The sequence below is a fragment of the Dipodomys spectabilis genome, unplaced genomic scaffold, assembly GCF_019054845.1.
Source record: "Dipodomys spectabilis isolate Male_0828 unplaced genomic scaffold, ASM1905484v1 ptg000002l, whole genome shotgun sequence".
In the NCBI taxonomy this organism is placed as follows: Eukaryota; Metazoa; Chordata; class Mammalia; order Rodentia; family Heteromyidae; genus Dipodomys; species Dipodomys spectabilis.
The window spans coordinates 39,136,480-39,151,398 of NW_024870679.1; the positions used below are offsets into that span (position 1 = coordinate 39,136,480).

The 14,919-nt window shown below is 43.1% G+C and overlaps 2 protein-coding genes across 3 annotated transcripts in view; one reads left to right on the plus strand and one right to left on the minus strand.

Moving 5' to 3' along the window:
* The first annotated feature begins 958 nt into the window (after positions 1 to 958).
* LOC122107470 (TP53-regulated inhibitor of apoptosis 1-like) lies at positions 959 to 1,998 on the plus strand. Its single transcript, XM_042679225.1, has one exon. It carries the CDS (start codon positions 963 to 965, stop codon positions 1,191 to 1,193), a length of 231 nt encoding a protein of 76 aa, XP_042535159.1. The 5' UTR covers positions 959 to 962; the 3' UTR covers positions 1,194 to 1,998.
* Positions 1,999 to 5,922: 3,924 nt separating this feature from the next.
* Pgm1 (phosphoglucomutase 1) overlaps positions 5,923 to 14,919 on the minus strand; it is a 59,118-nt gene continuing 50,121 nt past the window's right edge. For both annotated transcript variants that reach the window (XM_042680927.1, XM_042680918.1), the window contains exons 8-11: positions 14,338 to 14,473; positions 10,561 to 10,744; positions 8,668 to 8,802; positions 5,923 to 6,570 (exon numbers count right to left, since the gene is read on the minus strand). In XM_042680927.1, coding sequence (XP_042536861.1) covers positions 6,481 to 6,570; positions 8,668 to 8,802; positions 10,561 to 10,744; positions 14,338 to 14,473 — 545 coding nt within the window. In that variant the 3' untranslated portion in view covers positions 5,923 to 6,480. The remainder of the gene's footprint in view (positions 6,571 to 8,667; positions 8,803 to 10,560; positions 10,745 to 14,337; positions 14,474 to 14,919) is intronic.

Consider the following 14,919-nt stretch of genomic DNA (forward strand, 5'->3'; position numbering starts at 1 on the left):
AACTTGTGGGAATGCGTGCATCTCCTTCTGGTGATGGGAACCAATAAGACCCCGTGAGCCTTCCAGAAGTACCTGCTTTGTGCTCTGAAACACACAGCCCAGGCCCCAGGGTCTCTTTATGCAAATGTGTTCAATGGGCACTTCAGGGCTTAGGCCTGTCTCTGTTGATTCTACTCCTAGAAGAAAAACCACCTCTTTCTGTCTTCAATAGAAATAGAAAGTTATCTCCAATTAATCACTTTTCTGCAACTAATCCCCTAACTAATTGTTGTAGCAACAGTTAACAGCATGTCTTTTGATATTTAAAATGGTTTTGTTGTTGATTTGAGTTAGGGACTTGCTATGTTGCCCAGGTTAGCCTTGAATTCCTGGGCACAAGCAATCCTTCCTCAGCCTCCTAAGTATTCAGTGACTACAAGTGTGCATCATGGCACCAAGCAAATTAAGTCTATTTAAAATGATTATGATGCATATCTCCTGCCTCTGAGACTTTCCCACCTTCAGCCTCTAAAGCTCCTGAAAGAAGAGCTCTTACTGAGCTGGTATACTACCTGTGAAGGCTGATTGTGTTAGGTATCACCTGTAAAATAAAGACAATCCTTCTAGACAAGCACCAGTGTGGCTTGTAATAGTAGATACTCAGGAGGCAGAGACCAAGAGATCATAGTTCAAAGCAAGCTTGGGCAGACAAATCCATGAGACTATCTCCAAAATAATATAAGCAAGCAAGCAAGTAGTCCAGGGCACTAGAAAAAGCTCAACTAGATAGACACAGAAGCTCAGAGGAAAAGATGTTTGTTTAGGTTGAGACCTGGGGAATGAACAGGCAATCTTCAAGGTATGGTGGAGGATGAGGTAGAGGGGGAAGCAGCTCAGGCAGAAAAATGCGAGGAGGCATGGTATTTATAAGAAACTACAAGCGATCAGAACGCGCCGCCGCCGCTGCCGCTGCCGCCATCGCCATGAACAGCGTCGGGGAGGCTTGCACCGACATGAAGCGCGAATACGACCAGTGCTTCAACAGCTGGTTTGCCGAGAAGTTCCTCAAGGGGGACGGTTCCGGGGACCCGTGCACCGATCTCTTCAAGCGTTACCAGCAGTGTGTTCAGAAAGCAATAAAGGAGAAAGAGATTCCTATTGAAGGATTGGAGTTCATGGGCCATGGCAAAGAAAAGCCTGAAAATTCTTCTTGACCTTGCTTGTCACCTTGAAAATGGATTCCTCATATCAGGAAATTGAGAGGACTTTGGAATTTGTCAGCTTAAGGCTATGAAGTCATTACTATTTAATGAGTTTGGGAGGAAGTTGCCTCTTCCTCCCAAGTGTAAAGATGCTGCTTTGAGATGATTTCTCACTTGCTTTGGCATCTCACAGGAATTCACTGTGCTAAAGTGAACAATTTCTTGGGATATGGTTGCAATATATGGTCTGGAATCAACTTCAAATATACCTTCTGCGTAAATCATGATAAGCTAGTCAAGGTGATTGGGGCTCCTTGACCTTTGATTTCTGCTGCAAAGGACATTACATATACAGTATGGGGGTCCTTGTTCATGAAAGTAGTCAGGACCTTTTTGTTTCCTCAGGGAGCTAATGCTCTAAAAAGGGATCCAAGCAAGTTTTGATCAATACTTGGATTTACTTCTATATGACATTTAAGATTGCTGATGGCTTGGGTTAACAAAGAGGAAGACAGCTTTTAATAGCTTAGCAAGAGCTGTCTGATTTAAAATGTGAATGCTGCAAGACCACTGAAATGAATACTGTCTCAGTTCACAGCAAATAATTGAATATAATACATGGAATGGCTACTGAAGAACCTAAATTACAAAGATTCGCTGCTAATGGCTTCCATCTGAATTAAGTCAAACTGCATTATAAACAGGAAAAACGCATCTGCTTAAATGTGAGAGATGGGTGCTTTGGTTTATTTTTGTTTGTCTAGCCTACCCTATGTCTATACTCATCAAGATGAAATAAATTCTAACATTTAGTTTTTATCATTTGCCCCTGTAACCCAGTGCACTTTATGGTACATCTAGTACCTTGTTACCCCATGTCTCACACATACACTGCAGAGAGCTTTATCTTTTATAACTTAAAAGGTGAAGATTTAGCTAAGTGTAGTACAGAGTAGTAGTTAGAAACCTGGTGGTAACATACACCTGTGATCCCATGTACTCAGGAGAGAGGCAAGAAGATCAAGAATTTAAGGCCAACCTTGGCAAAGTTAGCTAGACCTATCTCAGAAAACAAGGATTGGGGGACACAAATAGTAAGAGAATTTGCCTAGCAAGCTCAAGGCTTTTGGTTCAATCTTCAGTACTGAAAAAGCAAAAAAACATTTCTAAAATGTTTTTGTTTTCCATAATAAGTCTATATGAATTCTCTAAAATTTATGTTCTGATACCAAAACAATGTTAGAATCAAGTGAGCATTTACATACTTTAGAATGTCATGTAATAAATCTACAAACTGCCTATCTTAAAAAAAAAAAAAAAAAGAAACTACAAGCATTCCCACAAGGCTGCCGCCAAGATTCTCCCAGTAAGGCACAAAGTCAACCATGAGCAGGGCTGCTGGAGTAAGCAGCAGGTGGGGAGTCTTTGGGCTTCAGCACTGGAGCACTTAGCAGGTGCTAGGGGAATGCATCACTGGGCACAGGAGCACAGGCCACGCAGGGGGGGGGTGGCTTGCCAGGTGCAGGGAATGCAGTGAAGACCCCCACATGCTATCTAACTCACACATTCCACCCCTTCACTGGGGCCTCTGGAGGGGGGTGGGGTATGTCTGAAGACTGGCTTCCAGAGGATTCTTTTACAGAAAGGCTGGCTTCTAAGAGTCAAGACATGTAACAGAAAGCAGCATGGATGAATTCTGGGGCCCAGGAAGAGACCCAGGTTGCAGAGCATGGCCTAGAAAGGCCAAGGGGATGGAATCCTCAGCACTGCGGGGAACTTGGGCTCGGCTTTCCTTCTCGATGAGGCGGGCCTGGGAAGCCAGGCCTTACCTGGGCCATGGGAAACATCCTGAACTTCTTCAGTAGGAGTTGAACGTCAAACGTCAAAGCAAGGGGCAAGTTAACATTTCAATTTCAAATTTCCAATCCAGTTTTCTTATTGTAAGCCTTAGACACGCGTGACTCACAAACACACCAGCCCTGGGAGCCGGAGGCCTGTTGCTGCTGTAGGCCAGCCTTGTCTGATCTACACTCCACAGGATTCAGGTGTTAGTGTCTAACAGCCACAGAAAGAGAAAGACCAGCCCTTCTCCACACCCACACCTCCTCCCTAGGATCTAGCCACCTTCCCATTCATCCGCTAAGCTTTCAGCTCCCAAGCTGTAGACAAATGGGGTCAGGAAAAAGCAGCTGAATTATAATCAGGGATGAGGAGACAATTTTCAAAGCCATTCCAGGGGCCACAAGACTGGATGGAGAGGCAGAAAAGAACCATGAAAGGTAAACAAGATTCAAGGTCAGAATTCCAGTCCCACCACACGATCCCTGAGGATCTGGTATATGTTACTTTCTATTGAGTTTCAGATGATTTGATTAGAAAATAGGAAAAATAATGTCTTGCATCTCTCCCAGCATCTACAACAAAATGAGTGCCTGGGAAATACTCATTTTAATAGCAAGTATTTTATTGCCTACTTGCCTCATGACATTTATCCTACATTTATCTTCTATTGGTGCTGGACTTGACCCCCCAGCCCCACCCGAGTTACTCTCATGGGCAGGTGATGGCAGTGGTTGTGTCACAAACCCTTCCTTCCCATACCTCTCACATTTAATGTGGCTCAGTATCTATATCTTAGGAGACTGATTTATCCAGATTTTGAGATTTCTAGGGGACAATAGTGCTTAGCTGTTTCTAGCACTCAAGGCACACAGAATCCTCCCCTTAATGAGTAAAATACAGGGATATTGTACAACTTTTATTTTTTTTCCTTACAAGTAGCCAGTCCACCGAACAGGTAGAGCAGTGGCAAGTTGCACAGGGCTAGAGTGACACTGTCTGGAGTATCCACCATTTTTCAATAGTGTGACTTTGTGAATAATTGGAACTCACCTATAAAATGGGGATATTCAGAGTACCTGCCTCATGAAGTCATTCGGAGCATTTAAAGAATATGTGGAGCCAGGCACTGATGGCTCACGCCTGTAATACTAGATACTCAGGAGGCTGAGATCTGAGGATCATGGTTCAAAGCCAGCCCTGGCAAGAAAGTCCATGAAACTGTCATCTCCAATTAACCACCCCCAAACTGGAAGTGGCCCTGTGGTAGAGTGGTAGAGTGCTAGCCTTGAGCACAGAAGCTTAGGAACAGAGCCCTGAGATTGTGAGTTTGGGTTGCATGACCAATAAAGGAAAAAAAAAATAAAACTAGGGTTGGGAAGGTGGCTCGGTGGTAGAGTGCTTTCCTCGCTGAGGCCCTGGGTTTGATTCCTCAGTACCACGTAAGCAGAAAAAGCTGGAAGTGGTGCTGTGGCTCAAGTGGTAGAGCATTAGCCTTGAGCTGAAGAGCTGAGGGACAGTGCCCAGGCCCAGATTTTAGGTCCCAAAACTGACAAAAAACCTAATTAATAAAAAAAAAAAAAAGGGTATATGGAAAGCATTTAGAGTTAATGTTGAATAAGTACTCTTCCTTATTACCATCAGTCATTATCATTACATCACTATCATTCATTACAATCATCACCAGCACCAACTTTCAGCATCACACTACCACCACCACTACCACCATCATTAGCACCACTAGCATCACCACTACCATCACTGTATTGTCCTCAATAGACCCACCACCATTACCACCACTACCATCATCATTAGTCATGAAATCTCAACTCTTGTTTATTGGGCTGGACTCCCTTGTTTACTGGCAATGCTGAAAATCTCATCCCAGCTGCAGGGCTGGGTTGCCTTTCTGGAAGAGCCAATGTGGCAAAGTGACTTGCAAGCCATAAAATGTATTGTAACTATCAGTATTATAGCTCTTGTACTGTAATATTTCAAAATCTAGACATAGTAACATAAATGTGATCGGAGTTTCTGTTTACCTGACAACCTTCTATGAACCAAATACTGTGCTCACTGCCTCTCATAGGTCTACTCACCTAATGCTCCTCAAGCACCCAAAATGTTAGGATTCTTTTCCTCCCCCATTTTAAAGATGTGGGGAATGACACCCACAGAATCACTCAAGGTTGCAGATGGAGTTCACTCAGGTCTGCTGGCTCTCAGGTTTGTGTTTGTATCTCCTAAGTCATGTGTGGGTTAAACAGAAATGTTCTTTCCAAGATGGCTGGAATGCCAGTGGTTGATTTCCAGCCAGATGCCAGCAATCCTGCTCTCAGATTGTGAGAGTTGTGCCTCTGATCCTTTAATAGGTACATAGCATCTCAACACTGCAAGGCATTGCTTCACTCTGTCAATTTGAACCCCTTTCCCTGGTTCCAAGTTAACTTCTTTGTCTACCTTGGGAGGATCCAGAGCTAGGATGACATTATTAGCATTGAAAATTATGGGTTTTTTTTTTTGGGGGGGGGGTCCGGTTGTGGGGCCTGAACTCTGGGCCTGGGTGCTGTCCCTCAGCTCTTCAGCTCAAGGCTAGTGCTCTACCACTAGAGCCACAGCACTACTTCCAGCTTTTTTCTCTTTGCTTATGTGGTGCTGAGGAATCGAACCCAGGGCCTCATGCATGCAAGGCAAGCACTGTACCACTGAGCCACCTTCCCAGCCCCAAAAATTATGGTTTCTGAGTCTAAGGATTTTCAACCTAGACCAGAGACCATTTTGCTTTCTAGCTAAGATAGCAAAACAAAATATAATCTACTCCCATCTGCAAAAAAAAACCAAAATGTTTTCTTTCTAAAGTCAAAAGAACACTTTATAGCTACAAAAAAAAGACAACAAACAATAGTAGCTTATTCTGCTTTAATATCCCCAAAGATGTGTGCAAATGGAACTACATTGCAAATCGAGGCAGAAATCCACAGACAAGTACGTCTCACTCAGAAGAAAACCGATTGGAGAGAAGGCACCAAAATTTGCACTTTGTTGACTTACATGTAAACAGTAAACTGGGGAAGGGAGAGGAACATTTGCTGTCATTTCATGGGTGCATCCTAGGGATGAAAGATGGCCTGGAGGGCTGGCACTCAGCCTCAGCTTCCGCTACGGTGTAAACAGTGCCTGATGCTAAGGAGACAAACACCCACACAGCGGCAGTGCAGAAGGGCATGAGGAGGAGTGGACATTAAAAGAGCCCACAGGTCCTCTTTTCCTCACCCTCACAGCTCCCAAGGGTATCCCATTGGCAGTGTCTTATGAATGCACCGTTTGTCAACAACTAGGAAGTGGACAAATCAAATCCTAAAAAAGCCTGGGCGAATGCATTTTTGTGTCTGTCCATGCTCCTCAATCAGATGGCGTGGCTGGGCTGTAGGTGGAGGGACATACCCCAGGGGCGGTTTTCTTAGGTGATGACGGTGGGCGCGGTGCGTCCCGTCCTCTCCTGGAGCTGAGAGACCTTCAGAGCAATGGAAATGAGGGGGGCCAACATGACCTGAGGGAAACACAAAACAAAGAACTTTTTCTACCATTTTAAGTATATGCTTAGCTTCAAACCTAACAGCCCCTGATTCCAGAGTCTTCTCCAGATGTCACAAAATTCTTCTAACTCTGTTAAGTCTAGGCATACAATACACATTAATGATTATAGGCATCTAGTAAATCTCAGATCTCAGCTACTGGGAGCCTATGTATCTGAAATCCTGTACCTTTAACCACAATCTCCCTATCCCTGCAGCCTCCAGCCCCTGCTAACTACCTTTCTACTAACTATTTCTGAGTTCAACTTTGTTTGTAGATTGCACATATGCATGAGATCATGCAGAACTGATCAGAGCCTGGCCTATTTCACTAAGGATAATGTTCTCCAGGTTCACCCAGATTGCCACAAATGGAAGGACTTCTTCATCTTTCTAAGATGGAATCATTTTTGGTGATGTGATTGTGACCCATCTCTATCCCTTTCATCTGCTGATGGACACGTTAGGTCGGCACTACTTGGCTGTTATGAATAATGCTACAATGAACATAGATTGCAGATGTTTTTGAGGGTAATGACTTGAGTTCCTTTGGATATACACTAGAAGAGGGAATGCTGAATCACATGGTAGTTCTGTTCTCATTTTTTTTTTTGTCCTACTCCTGGAGCTTGAACTTAAGAGACTAGGGACTGTCCTTGAACTTTTGTGCTCAAGGCTAGTGCTCTACCACTTGAGCCATAGCTCTACTTCTGGCTTTTTGGTAAGTTGCACAGACCTTCCTGCCCAGACTGGCTTCGAACTGTGATCCTCAGATCTCAACCTTCTCAGCAGCTAGGATAGCAGGCATGAGCCACTGACCCCATTCTTCAATTTTTTTTGAAACTTCTATATTGATATCAAAACGGCTGCACCAATTTATATTTCTACAACAGTGTGCAATTATGTTCTATTTTCTCCATTTCTCTACCAACAGTTAACCTTTATCTTAGACAATAAGCATCCTGACAGGTGTGGTTATATCTCATTGTGGCTCGGATTTGCATTTCTCTAGTGATTAGTGATGCTGGTCAACTTTTTGCATACATGTTGACCGTTTGTATGCAGGTGCCATTTAACAGGGCATCTTAGTACAAGTCCTCTTGGCGCCTTTACAGTACAGTAGGTGTTGTGAATGGCCAAGAGGAGGGAATGTAGCATGCATAAATGTTCTGTAGCTATGAAGCTCTGGCTGCAGGGGATGTGGCAAGAAGGAGGAACTCACTTGGGGAATGCCCCTGTGCCCCACTCCTCCTAATTCTTCCACTTTAGTGACTATCCTCCAAGTTCACGGTCTCACCCCGGGTCCCTTCCCACTCTGACCTACCCCTGGAGACTCTTGTGAGTAGGATTGGGAACTCAACCCATCAGGCTACAAGTTGGCAGACTTTTCTTTGAATACTCATAAAACTGCCTCTCCTTGCTGGAGCAGGTAATCCACCAAGCAAAGTGACGAGTGACAGGCCAGAACACCAGAGAGGGGCTGATATGAAGATTAGTGGTGCGTACCAGTAACACTAGCTACTCAGGAGGCTGAGATCTAAGGATCAAAGTTCAATGCTGGAAAGTCCATGAGACTCTTATCTCCAAGTAAAAGACAGAAGCAGATCTGTGGTTCAAATGGTAGAGAACTAGCAGCTTTTAGCAAAAGAGCTAAGGAACAGCAGCCCATAGGACCTGAGTTCAAGCCCCAGTAGTGGTGCGTGTGTGCACGCACACACACACACACACACACACACACACACACACACACACACACACACACGTTATCCAGTGTTTCCTACTTTCTAGGCATATAAACCTATTCAGCATTGCTTAACCTTTCTATGTCTCAGTTTCCTAATCTGTTAGTTGAGAGTATAATACTTCACATCATTTGAGAATTAAATGAATACGTTTGTGCTATAGGTTTAAAGTAAGAGTTGGGCAAATGCTCAGATCTTTGTTTCTTATTATTGTTGTTGCTAGTAGTGTTTGCTATTGTTGCTGTTGACCTAATGAATGAGACATAGAGGAAAGTGTGCACGACTCAGTGCAAGCACTAAAGTAGTCAGGGCGCAGGGACTGGGTATTACCTGGGGGTCCTGGTTGATCTTGGCAGCGTCCTTTTCGTAGCTATCGATGTACAGTCGAATGGTGGCTCCCGCACTCCCAGTACCGCTCAGACGGAAGATGATTCGAGATCCATCTGCAAAAATGAGCCGCAAGCCCTACAAAAGGTAAGCAGAGGTTTTTTTTGTTGTTGTTTTGTTTTGTTTTTCCTCCACAACAGGCAGGAAGGGAGATTGAGGACTGGCAAACTAGAAGAGGTCATCCATTTAGAGACCTAATCTCATCCATACTCAACCCATCAGAGGATTAGCTACTTGATAAATGGCAGCAACTGCGCCTCAGGGGTCTGCCTTCTGCCCGCCTCTCACTGCACCCAGACCACGGGACTTAGCTAATGCGGGAGATGCATTTCCAAGGTCAGGCGGGAGATATGATCTGGGTGAGGCTGGAGAACACGAGGGCTCCTCTCCCCTCCCCTCTGATTTATGGACTCCCCATTCCAATGTGAAGCTTACTAAACAAGTAAGTAGAACTGCTGGGTACAGAAATTTGATTCTCAGTCTGGCTGAAACCAGAGCAGAAGAGTTTCCAGACAGATGAAGGAAAGGGCTCTGTAAAATGCTGGTTGAGAGCCTCAGAGAGCGAGCACGGGAGGCCACCTGTTGCAGGTGGCAGCTGTGCCCAACCTATCAGACAGGACCCACTGGCCAATGTCCTGCTTGTGTGTGATAATTCCAAGTGGGGTCCCATGAGGGGCAGGGATGATGAGCCCATCCTTCTTTCCAACGTCCTCTTTTCCCTCTCTGGAAGTACCTGAGACTCATTTCAAGGAAAAGTTGGGGAGTCTGGAGTAGATATTCCATAGGGAGGAAGACGAGGCCAGGCCACTGTCCTCATACAGTCTATCAGTGCATAAGAGGGTGAACTGTGTTCGTGCACGGAGAGGCTGTGCTCTTCCCCTGTTGCTGTCACCAATCCTCATCTAGTTTCAATCCTGCCATTTATTAACCATCCTCAGAAAAGACAAATGGAATATTGAATACATTCTCCAGTTGATTATCATAAAAATGTGCTCAGTTCTCACTCACTGTTTTTTGTTTTCCAGAGAGAGGGACACACCAGGTTAGTCTCCTTCCCCCACAACATCGAAATTCTAAATTTTAAACTCTATTTTGATTACTTTGCAGAAGCTCTGTCTTCTTTGGAATATTTTCTATCCTAGCTGGTGTTCCTCGTAAATGCTCAGGTTTTCAAATTCTACAAAACAATGCTGCAGCCTATTCCTTACATAGAGCAGCCCATAGTTACGAAGATAATCCCTGCTTCTACTTTTTCCAGCCCTTAGTACCTGGCACACAATGACAGAAACCTTAACAATTCTGTCACCACCCAGGATCGTCCAGTTGCTCAACTGTGGTATCCCATTATGTGCTGCCTTGTTGGCTGAGTCACAGACATCAAACCATTAATACTTCTAAGTCCAGGAATGTTTAGTAAGAATTTTGATCCTATGAAAGAAACATGTAGACAATACTACTTTCACAGTCCTTCATCTATAATCTTTGGTCAGAGAAAGAGAGGAGTTGATATGGAAGGCTACAGTTTACCTTTCCTAGATTCTAGCCTCCTTTCCACACATACACTTGAAATCTATGCATGGTTCCAGAGAATGCAAAAGTCCCTCTGCATGTTGATTCCAAATTCCAGAGCACAGGTGATTGCACAAAACCAGGGCAAAATCCATTGTCCATAGGAGTGCATGAGAGTCTTTCTAGGAAATCAGTTGAGAATGATTACCCCAGGGAAAAAAATAGGCCAGCCTAGGATACCCTGGCCAGGGGCCTGTTCAAGTTTCTTTTGAGGTTTCAGAGATACAATCCTAGGGTTCTCCTCACCATTCTCCAATCTGGTCCTACCTGATGTTTTGAAACACTTCCATCCACTGGGTCATTGTATTCAAAGTTATCCGCTTTCTCCACAGTGTAGACTTTGTCATTTGCAGAGAACTGCTTCCCCACAAAGGAGCGGTCCAACATCAGGGCCTCCAGGTCCTTCATCATCTTGTTTGCGCCCTCCGCTTCGACCTCCTCGTAATCATACCTGGAAGGAGTCACATTGTTGAAACTTTAGGCTGACTTCAGAGCACACTGAGGTACATAGCCCTGTCTTCATCATTTTCCTGGCCCACCTCTAGAGCTCTCTAACTTCAACTGGCAGAAACAGCCTGTTAGCCATTGGGATGGAGCAGGCCAGAATCAATGGATGATTTCATAGAAAAGGCAGCGTCTTCTGAATAAGCAGAAAACTCTTATCTTGGCTTCTGTATGGAGTAAAGCTCAAAGATGCTTTAAAGGCTCTGGAGAGATACCAACTAACATTGTACCCTCACCTACTGAGGAAGAAAAAAAATCAAAGCTCTATTATCTCCAGAGAACTCCACATCAACAAGCTCAGCGCTCAAGCCCATCTCTTCCCACCATTTTGGGATGAAGGCTGGGACTTTTCCCAGTCTGTGACCTGCCCCAGGTTGCTGAGTCTGGCTAAGGAGAACGCCAGGCTCCACAGGAGCCTCCTAGCAAAGCCAGGGTTTCACTGATCAGAACAAGGAGCCACCAGCTAACTTTTTATACTTGAAAATCCGCCCATACTGCTTCAGAGGGATGGATTCAGGTCCAAAATGCTTTGACTTCACCCTGATAGAAGATGCTCCTTGAGGATGCCAAGGGGCCAAGACAAAAATGAAATTTTTCCTTTAAAACTTGACCTTTAACTTTGTTCCTATCAGGTTAAAGACTCTTACAGGTTTTCTTTTTCTTTTCTTTTTGCTGGTGGGGGGGCTGAACTCTGGGCCTGGGCGCTGTCCCTCAGCTCTTCAGCTCAAGGCTACCACTCTACCACTTGAACCACAGTGCCACTTCTGGCTTTTTTCTGCGTATGTGGTGCTGAGGAGTCGAACCCAGAGCCTCATGCATGCAAGGCAAGCACTCTACCACTGAGCCACCTTCCCAGCCCCTCTTGCAGGTTTTCTTGATCCAGTTGTCGCACTCCCTCTTAAGAGAATAATTTTTTCAGAAGCTCAAATGAATAGAGTCTGTATTTGTTTGTAATAGTAAAACAAATACTATACAAATATATATAAGATGACACCTTTGGGACATGAGAATACTAGGGGGTTAAGGTCAACTTATTCCAGTAGTCTATGAGTCAAGAATAAGACAGACCTCTTAATCTTGAAGTCAGCCTCTTCCCCACAGTGAATATGATAAAGAGCAAGAAATTACAACCAGGTGCTTATGCTTTATGTCTATGACCCCTTTGGGGGTCCAAGGGAACTGTTTTATGAATCCTAGGCACAGGGGGGTGGAATGGTAAGAACTTGGGCCTTACAGTCAGGTAGACCAAGCTATGACTCCAACCTCTGCTGGCTGCTAACTGTAACATTTAGCCAGTTTTCTGATCTTCTGGAACATCAATTACCTTGTCAATAACTGTTTAGAGGCAGATGTGACATAATTAATATAATGTGCCTACTAGTATTGTGATTCAAAAAGTGGAAATTCTGAGTACTTGATTTGTAATTATGGTTAGCAGTTATCATTAGCAAACAACCCAGTTAGTTTATCATTAATGAAAATATGGTAAAATAGTTTCTGAATGGAAGGGGTTTTGTTTTTGTTTTTTGTCGGTTGTGGGGCCTGAACTCTGGGCCAGCTTGTCGGTTGTGGGGCCTAAACTCTAGGCCTGTTTGTCGGTTGTGGGGCCTAAACTCTGGGCCTGGGCACTGTCCCTGAGCTCTTCAGCTCAAGGCTAGTGCTCTACTACTTGAGCCTCAGCACCACTTCCAGCTTTTTCTGCTTATGTGGTGCTGAGGAAATCGAACACAGGGCCTCATGCATGCAAGGCACTGAGCCACCTTTGCAGCCCCTGAATGGAAATTTTTAACTACTTTAAGAATGACTCTCTTAGCTAAATGCAATGGCTCATGCCTGTAATCCTACCTACTTGGGAGGATCGCAATTTAAGACTAGCCTGTGCAAAAAAAGTGTGTAAAACTCTATTTAAACAAATAAAAAGATAGGTACGGTGGCATGCTCCTCTCACCCCGGGTTCATGGAAAGCATAAACTGAAGGATTGTGGTTGAGACTAGCCTAGGCAAAAAATGACATTCTATCTGAAAAACAACAAGAGCAGAAAGAGTTGGGGCATGCCTCAACTATGGCTCAAGTGATAGCAAACTTGTTTGGCAAGCACAGGCCTCAAGTTCAAACCCCAGTTACTACCACTTCTTCTCAAAAAAGTAACTCTCTGAACAACTGCTTCTTACCTGATTTCACTGACTGCTGTTCATGCATTGACTTATTCACTTATCTATTCAGAACGTATTTACACAGTGACTTCTATGACTCAGGGGATACAAGGGGATGCAAAAACAGATCTGGTCTTGATTTTGTAGAATCTAGACTCTAGCATATTCATAACTGCTGTTGTGAACCACCAGGCTTTCTGGCTCCTGGACAGGACTGCTACATAGTAGTAGCTTTTATCTAAGCTTTCAACAAGGGAGTGTCTTAACTTCAGTGACTTATGCTTCTTAACCAATATCCTTGATTATGATGATACTCCTCCTAAGGAGCCCAAGTTGCCTATTTCTGCATTCTTTCTTGACTCTCTGAAGATCAAGGATATTGAATCTGAAATACATTTTTAAATAATGACCTAGTCCAACTCACCCATTTAATTTTATTTTTTTTAAAAAGGTGACTGAAGTCCAGAGAAATTACATCCATCCATTTCTTACTATACTTCTTTTTAAATATTTTTTAACATTTTCTCTTTATAATTTATATATTTTCTCTTTATAATTTATACTGAGATCTTGGGGAGGGGATTTTACACTTATTAGAGGACAGGCACATTGGAACTGGTGAAAACCTGTACTGGTAAAGAAATTTTTCTTTGTGTTCTTGAGTCTCATGAACACTGAACATACTTAAATGTGCTATGTGTGACCTACAGGCTCAGATGCATATATCTTCAAAATAGAAGTATGCACGGTAAAGATGAAAGGTTCTGTTTTATTCACTGCCGAATCCCTGGAACCTGGCAGAAAGCATATATGGTAAATATTTGTTGAATCAATGAAATATTGACAAGTCTACAGCCTTTGAGAACCTATTCTTATTTGCCCTAAGCATAATTACTTCCATAATTAAAGAAAAATTCTATTCTTTAGTGTTTGATGGTTTAGAAAACACTTTCCAACTCATATTTCCTTTGATTCTTTCAGTAGGTAGAATAATCTCTATTTCTACAAATGAGAAAACTAAGTATGAAAAGAGGTTAAGTGTCTTCCTAATTTAAATAAAGGGAAGAAATGAAATTCAAATCCATTTTTCTCATTCAGAATCCAATGTTATTCTTTATGCTCATCCAACAGGTACATTTTTAAATGCTTATATGAAAGCATTTGATTATGTTGACTAAATAAGCTTCTTTCTTTATAGGTGATAAAAAAAAATAATTCATCTTGACCGTGAACAAATCATTTTAAAAGCTCCCAACTGGTAGAAGCTGGATCAATTAAAGCTTCCTTATTGCTTCAAACAAGAAAAAAAGACATTGTATGTATAAAACATTTCTCTGCCCATGCCCCCCACCCTACCTCAAACCCCAGACAGGTGGCCTGTCTCACCTGGTGAAGAAGTTCCGGCCAAACTTCTGCCAATGATCTTTGAGAATGTCCTCCACACTCTGCTTGCGGGTGGCTAGAATGGACAGCCAGGCAAGGACAGCCCACAGCCCATCTTTCTCACGGATGTGGTCAGAACCTGGCAGGAGGGACATGTTTGATCAGAAATGGGGCTTCACCAATGGGGCATAAACTCAACAGTGATCACAACAAACCTAATAAAAATAGTCCCAAAACTTGCCTAAAATTTTGAGTAAACAGAGTCACATATTGAATAAAGAAACACAATACTAAGCAAGAAGTTTCTGCTTCCCAAAGTAATTTAGAAGTTTAAGACAAATGTTAGCAAATATAGGTAGAATAATTTGGCAGAAATGCATGTATCAATTACCAAAAAAACCTAAGGGAAAAAATAAAGCTTAAATAAGCAGGAGAGAAACACTACCCAAATAAAATTATAGCATCATTTAACAAAAGAAAGTGATGCATGACTTTAATTCTAGTGCTTAGGAGGCTGAGGCAAAAGTATTGTGAATTCTAGGTTAGTCTGGGATATATAGTAAGATCTTGCCTTTATAAATAAAT

What these genes read in the sequence shown, in the direction of transcription:
- LOC122107470 (XM_042679225.1), top strand. Translation starts at nt 963, where the DNA reads ATGAACAGCGTCGGGGAGGCTTGCACCGACATGAAGCGCGAATACGAC.